The sequence below is a fragment of the Vollenhovia emeryi genome, unplaced genomic scaffold, assembly GCF_000949405.1.
Source record: "Vollenhovia emeryi isolate VEMERY1.0 unplaced genomic scaffold, V.emery_V1.0 DF939193.1, whole genome shotgun sequence".
Lineage (NCBI taxonomy): Eukaryota > Metazoa > Arthropoda > Insecta > Hymenoptera > Formicidae > Vollenhovia > Vollenhovia emeryi.
Window position 1 is genome coordinate 300,427 of NW_011967173.1, and position 13,078 is coordinate 313,504.

The 13,078-nt window shown below is 48.2% G+C and overlaps 1 protein-coding gene across 1 annotated transcript in view; it reads left to right on the forward strand.

Moving 5' to 3' along the window:
- Positions 1 to 13,078, forward strand: part of LOC105562174 (CD151 antigen-like) — a 122,321-nt gene that overhangs the window by 91,133 nt on the left and 18,110 nt on the right. The window contains exon 4 of the mRNA XM_012012792.1: positions 8,022 to 8,213. Coding sequence (XP_011868182.1) covers positions 8,022 to 8,213 — 192 coding nt within the window. The remainder of the gene's footprint in view (positions 1 to 8,021; positions 8,214 to 13,078) is intronic.

Here is a 13,078-nt window from a genome sequence, read left to right on the forward strand (position 1 = left end):
CGACGGCCTAATTACGCCGGTATTAATTTCTCTTTGCCGCGGGAGACCGACGCGGCGCCGAACCGATCGGCGATACACTTTTTAATTAACTTTGCGCGATACCCGCTATAAATAACGTGCCATTAATACCGGGAACGTGGCACCGGGGAGGAATAATTAAGCACCGAATCGAATTACATCGCGCTTACGTTGACGTGGGCGGCCCGACCGGTCCTCGGCGACGACCGGCGCGCGGCACGACTATACGGAGTTTCGACGGCCGCGTTTGAAATAATGTCTGTTTGCATGGCGGAGATGATTTAATTATTTAGAGAACGCCAGGCATCTGAAGTAGAATGTCTGCGGAAGAGCTCGCACGAAGTGCTTAACCCCGCCGGGAATGCGGGACGTCGTTTGAAGGCGCTCGGAATTTCGTCCGGCTCGGAGACGCCCGGAGATATTACAGTTTTCCTCCTTTACGCGAATCACCGCCGTATCTCGTCTCCCGCTCGTCGGTCCGTGCGGGCCGGGATCGTGTGTCTCGAATCCCATTTCCTAAGCGCAATTATCGCACGACGGGAGTCGCGCGACAGTTACAATTTTTTCCCTCTCGGAGGAACGACGGGGTGAATTTTTATTAGGAGGACGTCGGGGCGCGCACGGAGAGAGGGGGAGAAGCCGGTATTCAAATTCGAAGCATCATGTTGCCTTTAATTCCACTCCGCCTTCGTTTCGTTCCGATTCCCCGTTCTAAGGGGCGAGCGTTTATCCCGCTCTCGAAAGCGAGAGGGGGATGGGAGGGACGAGTACTCTCTCTCGCTCGGTACGCCCGACCGGGAAACAGATGCTTCCAATTCCAGCGATAGATCCGCGAGAGATGCCGGGCCGGTGGTAGGAATAAAGTGGAAAAAGTCGAATCGCGCGCGCGGGGATGCCGCGCCGCGCCGCGCCGCCGCTTTTCATCCCGTCCTCCGCGCGCGTCTCTCCGTATCTCCTCCGTGTATCGAACGGAATTCCTCCCGAGGAGATCCCGAGAGCGGCTTTCGGATTGGTCTGCCAAGAATTATACGGCGGAATGCAATTAAAAAAAAAGGAGACCGGACGCCACCGTTGCGTCTTAAGAACTTTATTTGTCCCGCAGATCGGCAGGAGGAGGCGAGATAAGCCCGCGGTCGATTATCTGGAAAAAGAATAACAAAAAGTAAACTAAGACGCGCGAGAAAAAGAGAGAGAGAGAGAGAGAGAGAGAGTGAGGCGGGGGCGTCGGCAGAGAGGTCGCCGACGTCCCTTTGAGAATACCAGAAAACCAGTCCGAGCGAGATTTCCGTGGCTGTCGAGCCGCGAGTGTTTTCGATAGACAACGCTCGTTGAAAGTTACGATCTAGCCGAGAGATCGTAAACGCTCGGGCGCGATCGACGGGCGAAATTAAAATTGTAGAACGGGGGCGTCCAACCAGATATCTCCTCCATTTATTCTGCGAACGAGCGCGCGGAAGTCGCACGTACAAAGTGCGTCCACGGTCGGCGGTTGTATACAGCATTTTCCCCCCGTCTCTTTCCCCAAAAGCGTTTCGCGCGGATTTCCGCGATCTTAATTAAATCTCTCACGCGGGACAGAAGCGTGCCGCGACCTCGGGATTTAACGGAGATATTAAAATGTCCCCCCCTCCTCCCGGCGGGAGTGTTTCGTTACGTTTCGCGCCACCGATGTTCCGCGCGCTTACGATTTGGCCCGCGATAACTTTCCGGATGCTCTCCGCGCCTCGCGTGATGCACGGCTTTTAATTTCTTCGTTTCCGCCCGACCGTCGTTTTCCGCGCGCCCCGCTCGCGCCGGCGTTGCCCGGCAAAATTTAGCGAGTACGTGAACGGATTAGCATAACATTGCCCCAAGTTGCAACGTAGTTTAACCCGGAGAGCTGATCGTGCGCCTGCATTGGCCGGCACGTTCGGTTCGCCAGCTGTCTCGTTGCATCCGATGCAGTTCGCGCGAGGGGTTGCACTATATGCATAAGTACATATAGGCGGACCGCTGACTGAGGTGTACCTGAGCGGCGTACCGAAAGGGATTGTTTAGGACGACACGGTATTATGCGGGAATCCACGGCCGGAAAATAACGCGATAAATCTCCGCGGCGCGCTCCCGTAATTTATTATACGAGAAACCCGAATGCGACAGAGGGAGAATTTTCGCGGATCTAATAAATATCGCGTCGCGAGTTTCATTTTATCGACGAAGCCTCCGCGAACGAGATTCCCCGTCGCGTTCCCATTTTTTTTTGTCCACCATGTCGCGCGCATCCGCGGACCACCTAATTCATGGTTAATTCATGCCGCGACTCGCCAGATCAATTATGCAAAGCGTCTCCCCCCCGAACGACGGACGTAAGCGAGATCGCGGCGCGCGCGAGATCGACAGGGGTGGAATTCCACCCCGGTCGTCGTGAAACGCGGACGCGATTTCGATGTATCCGCGCCCGCCCGTTTTTCCCCGCGTTCCGCTTCCCGATCGCCGCGGCGGACGACGCGACCCGCGGCGAGGGACACGGAGCCGGTGATTTGAAATACGGGCACGTAGACGCGAAGAATATCGGCGCGCGATACGTACGATTTATACACCGCCGACCCGTACACAAGTTACGTTTATCCGTGTGTGCGCGCGCGCCATCGGGGGACAATGATAAAATAATAAATTTGCGGCCCCGCCACCGCGACGGCCTCATAACCCGTCCGCCGGGAATCGAATCCAAGTTCCCTCTCGCGCGGAATCGCACGTACGCGCGTGCCCGCCGCGCGCTCGCCGAGACGTGAATGCAGTTCGCGAGAGCGGAATACCGGATACGTCGCCGTTCGCTCCCGATCCTTAATGGAGAACGGCGAAAACGTTTGTTATTTATGCGTGGAAACGCGTCCTGTATCGGGTATCGGCGCCCCGCGGCACTTTGGGAAAACGCGTCGCGACACCGGACGGAATCGTACGATTTGGCACGCGGGAGCCGTCGCGCGATACGCAGAATCTGTTATATAAAAATGCTATCGCCAATCTCGCGACGAAATTGCACGCGTTTAATAATAATCGAATACGAATATGCCATTTATCCGTCGGAATAATTTCATGTGAATTTTGTATATATACAGAAAAGAGAACAGTCTTGGTTTGAAAATATCTTTGGGCCTGAGCAGAATGGCTGTCTTGTACTCTTAAGACGTAAGACAGTTATTGTGCGTTACCACAAAGGCTTAAAACATGAAACATTGTCTTAAGGCTGTCTTAAGAGTATAAGACAGCCATTCTGCTCAGACCCTTTGCTTTCAACGTGGAAATCTCGAAATGAGATTTTATTGCACTTAACGAAGAAACCTTGCGTGAATAAATCCATTTTGTATAGCTCAATCAAGAGAAATATATTCTTCTTCTTTAAAAATAATTTTCTTGAATGGAAAGGAAACGATATGTTGGATAGAAAATAACATATTTTTAAATGGAAGATTATAGTAAAGAGTAAAGGTATGTAGAGTACAGTATTTAAATAAGACTCTAATATTGTTGCAATTTAAAACTGTTAGATACTTCTAAGAAGATTATAGATTGCTGCGTATGTACGAAACAATGAGCACGTTAACTTAAGTATATAAGTTTCGATTTTACATTTATTTTTTTCTGTGTGTACTTTTTTCAAACTCAAAACTGCACGCCGATTTTCTCTCTCTCTCTCTCTCTCTCTCTCTCTCTCTCTCTCTCTCTCTCTCTCTCTCGATAAACGTTTAGCAGTAATATAATATCCAACGAGGTTGGACAGTGAGAGTAGGTGTACACACGGTTCTCGTTGTGTTACGTGCGAAAGAGTTGAATACAAATTTCAATTACATGTCCGTATAGACGTTTCGGCTCAAGTTTGATCGCTTTAGCGATCTCTGCGAATCTCTACCGTGTTCCGCTAACCAAAAGTAAATGCTTCGAGATTGACAGACGAAAAAATCTGAATTGATACAATCATTTTGGATGCTGCGAGATTGAAGGATAAAAATGGAATTAGAAAAACTGACGAACAAGTAAATTAAGTGCACCCACTGAAGGTTAACGAGACGTGGTAAGGGAAAACGTTGCAGTTGTCAGAGAATACATGAATGTAACTGAAATGATTGAATATAATCGGATAATCCAATTACATAATAACAAACTGATATATCCGATTAAATTGTATACCCGATGAAAAATATGATCGGTTTTTCAATCAAATTTCATCGCACCCTCAGAAAGGATTTCTGTTACCGAGACAAAAAATATTCTTGACGCATTTATATTTCTCGCACCCTCATTTGGTATCAAAATAAAATCAATCATTCTTATTCTCCTCTATCGAATTAAAAAAGATTGACTTACTATATTGAGACAAGAGTAACGTGTATAAATGTAAGTTAATATATTCTTGCGTTTAGAATAAATTGTCCCTCCACCTTACAACGCACCAAGTTGGCACCGCGATATTCGACGAAAGACAATACGTACTATCATTTTATTCTAGATTTTAGAATTTTTTATTTAAGATTAAAATATCCCTTTCTCTATAGTAAATGCAATTGGCGCTACATCGATCCTATTTTACGATACATCGAAGTGTAATGGCATTGGATCCGGAAGTGTTTTCTGCACTGAAAAAAATTTCTGGTTGAATATGGACGAATCAGATAATTCCTTTAGGATTTACCAGAATTCCTTTAGGATTTACCAGAATTCCTGTAATCCTACAGAAATTCTGGTAAATCCTAAAGGAATTCTGGTAAATCCTAAAGGAATTATCTGATTCGTCCATATTCAACCAGAAATTTTTTTCAGTGTGTGGGTGCGAGTCGGCACTTTATTAAAAACTGAATGAGTGCAAATTAACCATACCAAACCAAACATCTACTATTCTTTTTTTCGCGACCAATGTTCTCGAGCGTTATAATACCGCACCATCGTAAATCCATCGCGTAATATATCGTAAATTCACCCGATTGAACAATTATTTGTAACGCTGCAATTATACGCCATCGATACGTTACGGATTGACATTGCAGCATTCCCCGGAAGCTACGAACAAAATTACGATACTTTCGTGCCTCGGCAGAAAACTGGGCTAAAGCAAATTGTACATAATACATTGTCGCAACATTATTCGCACGTTTGCACCGCGAATTCCGGGCCGGTAATTTGAGCTTCGCTCCCAAACAGCGATGAGTCGAATTCCTCAATATCGTAAATATCGCATAGCCTTCGACATTCTCATATTTTACATATATTATCAATTTATTTGCAACAACAGTCTCGCGCTCTGCCGTAATCTTCACCAAAGGGAAGGCGCATCGTATGATAGCCGGAAGCGGCGAGATGTAGAACGACCGGTGTATCTTATTCGAAATTGGAAAATTTATTCGGAGTGTTGCGGATGGAAATAATATCCGAGCGGATTCGCTCGATATTTATTGGAGTGTGATAAGTGTAAATGGGACCTACGAAGATTTTCTAGTCACGGCTACCGGGGCTAAAACCAATAGCAGTCGACGCATTATCGATTATTATGCAGCAATTGGCAAACGTTCGTGCATTGATTCCGTAATATCCGGGTGCTGGATAATAATCGTCGCTGGTATTACACGCAATAATACACTTCTGTCAATTAAGCGGTTTCAATATCAATTATCAATCCAAGTTGCTCCGATTAACAGCCTCTTGGAACACAAATCGACAATCGAAGAATCGAAGAGCTTTAATCAGGTAGGGTTCGAGTATTAATCGCCGTCTTCCGGTAACAGTTCCTCCCTGTTCACCATCGGAATCTCATTTCCGAAATCGCAATTTTTCTCCCCGGTCGCACCGACTGTCGCATGACGCACGGCTGTAAAATCGCGCATTTGCGTCATTTGGAGAACGCCGGACGCTCATAACTTGGTCATTGTTCTCGGGAACGGTGTTACGGTGACCTACGTGAACCGCATTCCCGCGATATCGTAAATATCGCGCGTGTCGGCCGATATTTACGTCGGCGTGGCTCGTATATTCCGGAGTACCTCCGACCGTTCTCCCGCGGGGCACGGTCTCTCGCCCCGTCGTGCGTGCCCCCCTGCACACCGTGTCAATGGGGGCGAGCGGGGGAGGGAGAAAAAATATCGCGCCGCAAGAAGAAAAACGATGTCCGGCGGGAGAGGCAAAAAAGGACCGCGGGATAAATCGAGCGCCGCTCGATCGGGACGCGATGCGTGACGTTTTGACGACGACGCTTCCGTCACGCGCGTGAAACGCGGGACGTTGTAGAGAAGAAGAAAAAAAAAGTCGCGAGAGCTCTTACGGAAAAGAGAAACGGACGGAAACCAACTCCGAAAGTGTAACACCTTCTCTCGAAGAGCGCTTCTGGAGGAAATTAAAGACAGTTATCTCCGACGAATTATCTCGAGATAGTTTAAATCCTTTTAACTCTCCCCCTTCCCCTTCCCCCCCCTCAGATTCAGAGCGAGGCCGAGGGCGACGGTGAACTTCAGAGTGATTTTTACACTGTCCCTCATTCCTCGGGGTCTCGAATTAAAATTTATCGCCGGGAATACCGCTCGGCGACAAGTGGCGAGCGTTTTATCTTCCGCTCGCGGCGCGTTCCAATTAACGGACACCCTGTATACGCGATGCCTACGCGCACTGGCGCGTGTAGTTATCGGGCCGATATCCGTTATTCATTCCCTCTCGCTCTCGTACCGGCTGTCGTGGGCGGCGACGATATCCGAGCAGTCATCGGAGCGACTTTGCGCCCGCGGCGCGCGATATGAAATTGAATGAAACGCACTGTCCGTGGGCCGATCCCATCGGAAGTTCTCCGCGGACGTGAGCGAGGACTTCCCGTTACTACGTTCCTCCCGCGAGCGGTGGTATCGATTATCGCCGGAGATTTTCGAAGACGCCGGCGACAACCGGGACAGCAGGGGGGCGCATAATCAGTCTCGGGTTCCTCCTCGAGGAATTCGAGAGAGACACCAATGAGACTTGACCTCGCTTCGTCAACTCCTAAAGAACTCGTCCCGTCTAGAGAATTCATTTTTGCGGGGCGAGGGGGGGCGGGGGATGCTGCTAGAAGAGGCAAAGTTGGGACACGGGAGAAGTCAATTCGGCCTCTTCCACCGGCGACGATAAAAATCTTCATACCGAGAGAAATCTCACTCGCATTATCGGGAAATGCTCTTTACCGTAGTAAAACTAGTACGTTCCCTCCGTCTGTGCTCGGTTTTGCGTCGACGCCTTCCGCGACGCCGTCATTATTTTGGCCAATGAGGGAAAATGAGGGGAAAACTGTGTGCACGGTAGTGTAGCTTTCAGGAGTACAGCGATGGACAGAATGGTTGCAACACTTTTTGTTTTTAACGAGTTTGGGAACTCGAGAAATAGATCGGAAACGCTCGAAATGATTTCGGAATGGCCGTCGAGTAAAATATTCCTCGGAGAAGATTTTGAAACGTAATCAACCCTCGATCTAAACTCATTAGAAAAGAAAGTGTCGCAACCATTCTGCCCATGACTGTACGTGCACACATACGCCGCTGGATCCTACAGACTTCTATATATGCCACTAGGCTGCTACCTTCGAGCTGAAAAGTGAGGCAAGAGTTCCGCCATGTCTTGTTAGGTAAATAAAGTAGTATGCGTAGCAGTCCAGTAGTGTATAGCAGCCTGTGCTGGATCCTGATGAAAATAATAGCGGAATATCACGTGATCGGGACCGAAAGATCAAAGGGCCGACGGAGAGTGAACATACTAGTTGTACTGTGGCTTTACTACCGAGAGTGCGTCAACAGGCGGCACGTAGGCAACGGGGTGGTAACCACTTGATGTAATCGTGGGACAGTGTCTCCGAATTCATTATGAAATCCTTACGAAATCGTCGTGTAATCGTGGTGTCTTGAACAACATTTTAGCTAGTGGTTACCCTCCTGCGCGTAGGCGTCGGCGGTGGATGCGTTTCGCCAAGTTTTGCCCACTAATGAAATGAAATAAATGGAAGACTTCTTTATGCGTTGCAGTTGTCCGGACTGGTTGTGGGTGGCATCGGTATCTGGACGGTGGCGGCGAAGCACAGCTACGTGTCCCTGATGTCCACGTCGACGTATCCCACTTTGGCCTACGCCCTGATCGTCGCAGGTGTGCTGGCCGTCATCGGTAGCTGGCTCGGATGCGGCGGCGTAACTTCTGAAAATCGATGTGTCCTCCTCGTGGTGAGCCTTAGTCGTATATCAGCGCACGACGCTCGAAATAATTCCTACGGCAAACATCAGCCTTGCCGATACGTTGACGCCAGACATACGGAAAGTGCTTGCTTATTTATCACGCGCTGTTAATTAAACTCGCCCAATTGGATCGCGTTAATTCGTTCCGTTTCAGTATTCAGTTTTATATACAGCACTTAACGTACTATACGTAGGATTAATTATGATTATTCATTAATCATCGCCCCGTCCGAATTACACTAATCGACCTCGAGAAATCCACATGGCGCAAGTGTTGCGGGAGAGTTTGACGCGAAGTAATATAGTCAGATCGATTACAGTAATAATCCCGTCAGTCCCCCCGGTGGTCTTAATTCATTACGTGATAAATGGCAAATAAATTACGTGGCTCGCTTTGCTCTCATCCCGCGACGTTCCCCGTTAGAGCGATGGGAAATAACGAGTTTGTCAACTCTGGCTTTTATTATCGCTCAAAGAGATCGCGGGCAGAATCGCGCGGATGTTTCTCGATCGCGGCTTATCGATCTAGGGAGAATCATCTATCAGCGTGATGGCGTCATCCGACTAATTTCCCGGTTTGCGAGCGAGCGCGAGATAGTCGCGGGAACGGCGCACGAGGATGAAAAAGCGACGGAGTGGATATCAGAATCGGGTATCGGACACGGACGAGGTATCGCTCTTAAAAGTACCTCTTATCCGGGATACTAGATGCGCTTTTATGCGCGCGATCGTCCGCAATGTCGCCATACATCACGGACTGCTGTTTGCAATCGATATCACGTTCAACGCTTTCGTCGGTTATCGAAAGTCATGCCGCAACCATGTTGACGATACGTCTCGTTTATGGCCGGTTTATAAGCGGAGATAAGACGAGTGAAATTTCAAATTGATGCACAAAACGTTTCACGTTAGGGAGACTCTTTTACAATTATATACAGAGAGGGTAAAGGGAGACCCGAAATTCCGCACAGTCGGGAGGGAAGAGGAGATGCCTCGTGTAAAAATAAATAAGAAATAAGATAAGAAATAAGATGGAACAAGTTTCCTCTGTTTCTTTCTCGGTTGTATCGCAATTTCGATCGCATCCCATACAGAGCGTACCTATAAGCCATAAGGCTTCTGAAATAGAATGGACCAGATATCAGAAACTAGTATAGATACGGAATCTGTGGATTATAGAGAGTGGGGGGGGGGGGAGTATAGATATATATCTACACAGAGCAATACTTAAACTGAATTGGCCACAGAGAGAAGCTGCGTGCGTACGATGTAATGAAAATAACTCGTACGGTAGCTGGGTATGTAAAGTTATTGAACAAAGTTTGTATTAACTAATGAGCGGTTTCACACCAACGTCAGTTAGCTCTAATTGTAGTTTAATTAACCCCCTCCTTTGAAATCGCGATTCTGTTTATGACAAACAGGTGAACGGGGAACGGGTTCAATTAGCCGTCTAAGACTTTTGTGACCGATGGAATTTTGTGCGTTTCTCTGAAATCCTTACTCTGGGAGAAAAGAAGACAGCAACCCATTTTGGGGCCCGTAATTAGTAATCGAATTATTTGGATTGTTCGTAACTCTACTCTGGTACAATTTTTGACCGGTTTTCTTTTGTATTTGCGTTACTGAATACCGATAGAACTAATTGAGAGAATTGATTAGTAATTACTTAAAAATCTTGGCTATAGATAGAATGGCTAATTCCTATTTTTAGTTACGCGGGGTGAAATTCGTAAAAGATAAGAGTTACGAACAATCCAAATAATTCGATTGCTAATTGTGGGCCCCAACATGGCCTGCTAGCTGTCTGGTTTATCCCAGAGCACTTTACGCCGGTTACGCAGATCTATTTATCGACGGTATCCCTTCATCTCGTTTAACGATTATTTGCCAGGGTCAAATGATCGCGGGCTCTTTGAGACTTGTGAAGAATTTATTTATGCTGTTCATTGTTAACATCATTCTTTGGAACTCTCGAGAACAACTTGGTCGAAGTAGCTCGAGCACGCTGCTCGAAGTCGAGCCGCTCGCTCTTCACCTACGGGTTCGAACATTCCTTTGACTTAGCTGAGCGGCTTCAACATTATTGCTCGGGGCGGTGCAGTCTTTGTTGGAAGCCAGTTAGTTACGTGACCAGCGGGAAAAGGAGACTGATAGGAGGTGGAGATTATGCGAGTAATTTAAAAATTGCTCAAAGCGGACCAACCCCCCCCCCCCTTCCCGCTCCGTACTCGGAAAAATGATCCATCTCCCACCGATAACGTATCTCGAATTCTCGATCGCAGTAATATTATTCCGGCTCGAAGACAGGTCTGCGGCACAGTGTCCCGACGATATAAATATCGTCATTCTCATTTTATTTCCGCGACAATGATAATTTACGGATAATAATAATTTAATCGGTAGCGTGACGCTATTTTTATTTTGCCGCGTGGGCGAGCGTATTTTTGCCTTTCCGCAAATTTTACGCTTCCCGAGCGCGCGCGGCAGCTAAAAATACGCGGCTTTGGCCTTCGGCGATGTCGTGCAGGAAGCCCCTTTTCTCTCCTCCAGGGTTATAAATGAAAAATCGATAGCCCCGCGGCCGATTACAATGAACCGTAATGTCGATATGGGATAATTCACCGTGCCGGCGACGCGACTTGGGCACCAGGTTCTCGCTCTCCCCTTACAAGTCGCTACTAACAATGCGCGACCTCCTCCTTTGAACCTTCAGGTAAGGGGAGTTCTCTCGAGCTCGCCTTTGACCTTACCCATAGTCTACCACCTCCGACATTATCGCCGTCGGCCGACAAAGTCCCTCCTCGGTGCCGGCCCGAGGCTGGGCCGAGGCCGTAGGTGCTGGCATATTTTTTAGAGCGGCTTAACCCGCGCCGCGCTCCACGGGGGGACGTTATTTATCGGGGGACTCGGCCACACGCACGTGGTATGCGCGCGTACGCACGTGATTCAACACACGCGTTAATACGAGGCTCGTGCAGCGAGGCGGGGAAATTCCTCTATTGTAGCCGAGTACCGTGCATCGCGGAGCGATAACTCCGCTCTGTTTACACGGATGATTATTTAATGCGGCGTACGTAGCCGCCGCCGCCGCCTCCGAGGAATATCCAGGATATCGCGGAGCGGCTCCTTCGCGTGCAGTCCGCACCCCCCGTGCATCGGGTTTGACAAATTGCGCACCCGGGGCATGCGTCGGCACCCCGTGATATTATTTTACGGTCTCCTCTCTCTCTCTCTTTCTCTCTCTCTCCCCAACGGTGATAAACCTCGCCTTTAAAGTCGCAAACCCCATTTTCCGCAGAGGCGTACTCAATGATTCAAGGACTGGCTCCTGCTCACTTCGGTAGAAATGTCATTTCGCGAGCGAAAGCTTGGCTTCTATTTCGCTCTGTCTAATTTGAAAACGGATAAACGGGCCACTATTCGCGAACCTCATTCTTCGAGTCTTTATTTCCGGGAGTTGTGACGGTTACCCACGATAAGCCTATCGGCAGGGTATATTTAGCCCGCCTTCCCCTACCTCCGTTCGCGTTTCCCCTTCAGGTGGGACCATCCGCCGGATAATAAATCGACCTTAATCGGGAGTTAGCGCGACGACCGTAAGTGGTAGCTCGCGCTTTTGCTATATCTCCAACGACACCGACTGGATTATCTTTAATCCTGCCTAAATGATAGTTAAACACCGGTAACGAGCTTTGCCGATCGTTACTAACCGCGCTGTTCCGCCATGCGGTTGCCCCGGGAATTATGCCGCCGCTTCTCCACGTGTTTATTTCTAGTACGCCTTTAAAACAGGTACGCGTATACATATTTCATTAGAGATGCAAATGTAATTCAATGTCGAGCGCCCTGCGATGCTTACCAAAAAAGAATAATAATAAAGAAAGCAAAGAAGCCGCGGAGCTTTTACTGATCGTAAGTACGAACGTCTTCGCCCCCACCTTAAGTTATTCTTCTGCGCGATAAACCGCTGTTGACCGAGCGTTAACGCCGTTACTTCCGCGAGGTGTTTAATCAGAGAAATTGAATTATCCTTTATACAACCCTAATCGGCCAGTTACGGTCCTTTTACAAGCGGCAATAGCGCCTGGCTGTACACACATTCAAATCACGGTCTTAATTGCGTAAGTGCCCCGTCTCGAGGCACAAGACGAATTATTTTCTTTCACTCACCGCGAACTCGACGAATCGCAATCTCCTTTCATTCGCCGATGTAACAAACACTCTCGCTCGTACCATACAGCTTTAACTCGTGCAAATACTTCAACTTAAACAAATAGAAATCTGTTTTATGTATTTATATTCAGTGAGAGAGAGATAGAGGGAGAGTTCTTTATTTACGTACTCTATTCCGGCTGATTAAACGCGTAATACGCGTTTAACGTGACGATTCATCTATTCAAATAAAGATGAGGACTAAATCACCCGTAATAACCGTCGCTAATCACCAGATAATTCCACTTAACCCGCACCACCTACCGAATCATTAGTTCAGCCTTAATTGCGCGATTCCCCCCCCCCCCCCGAAGCGCCGCGGCTATGAACTACGCTTTTTAATCGCCTCCTTACGACACCATTACTGCCCATAATCCTCTTATTATTTTCACGCATTATCGGTCGGCTGTTTCGCACTTTTGCCAACGTGCGATAAATCACCTGCGCTTCGAGAGAGGCTCGCGGCCGATGCCGGCCGTAGCGCGAAAGAAACGTTAAATCACCCGGTAACAACCGTCACTAATCACCGAGTAATACCACTACTTGGGCGCCGTCGCACTCTCGAATCACGACTCTATCCATCCGCTCGATCTTAATTGCGTAAGACTTTCCCCGTGCGCGTCCCGCGCGCAATCTGC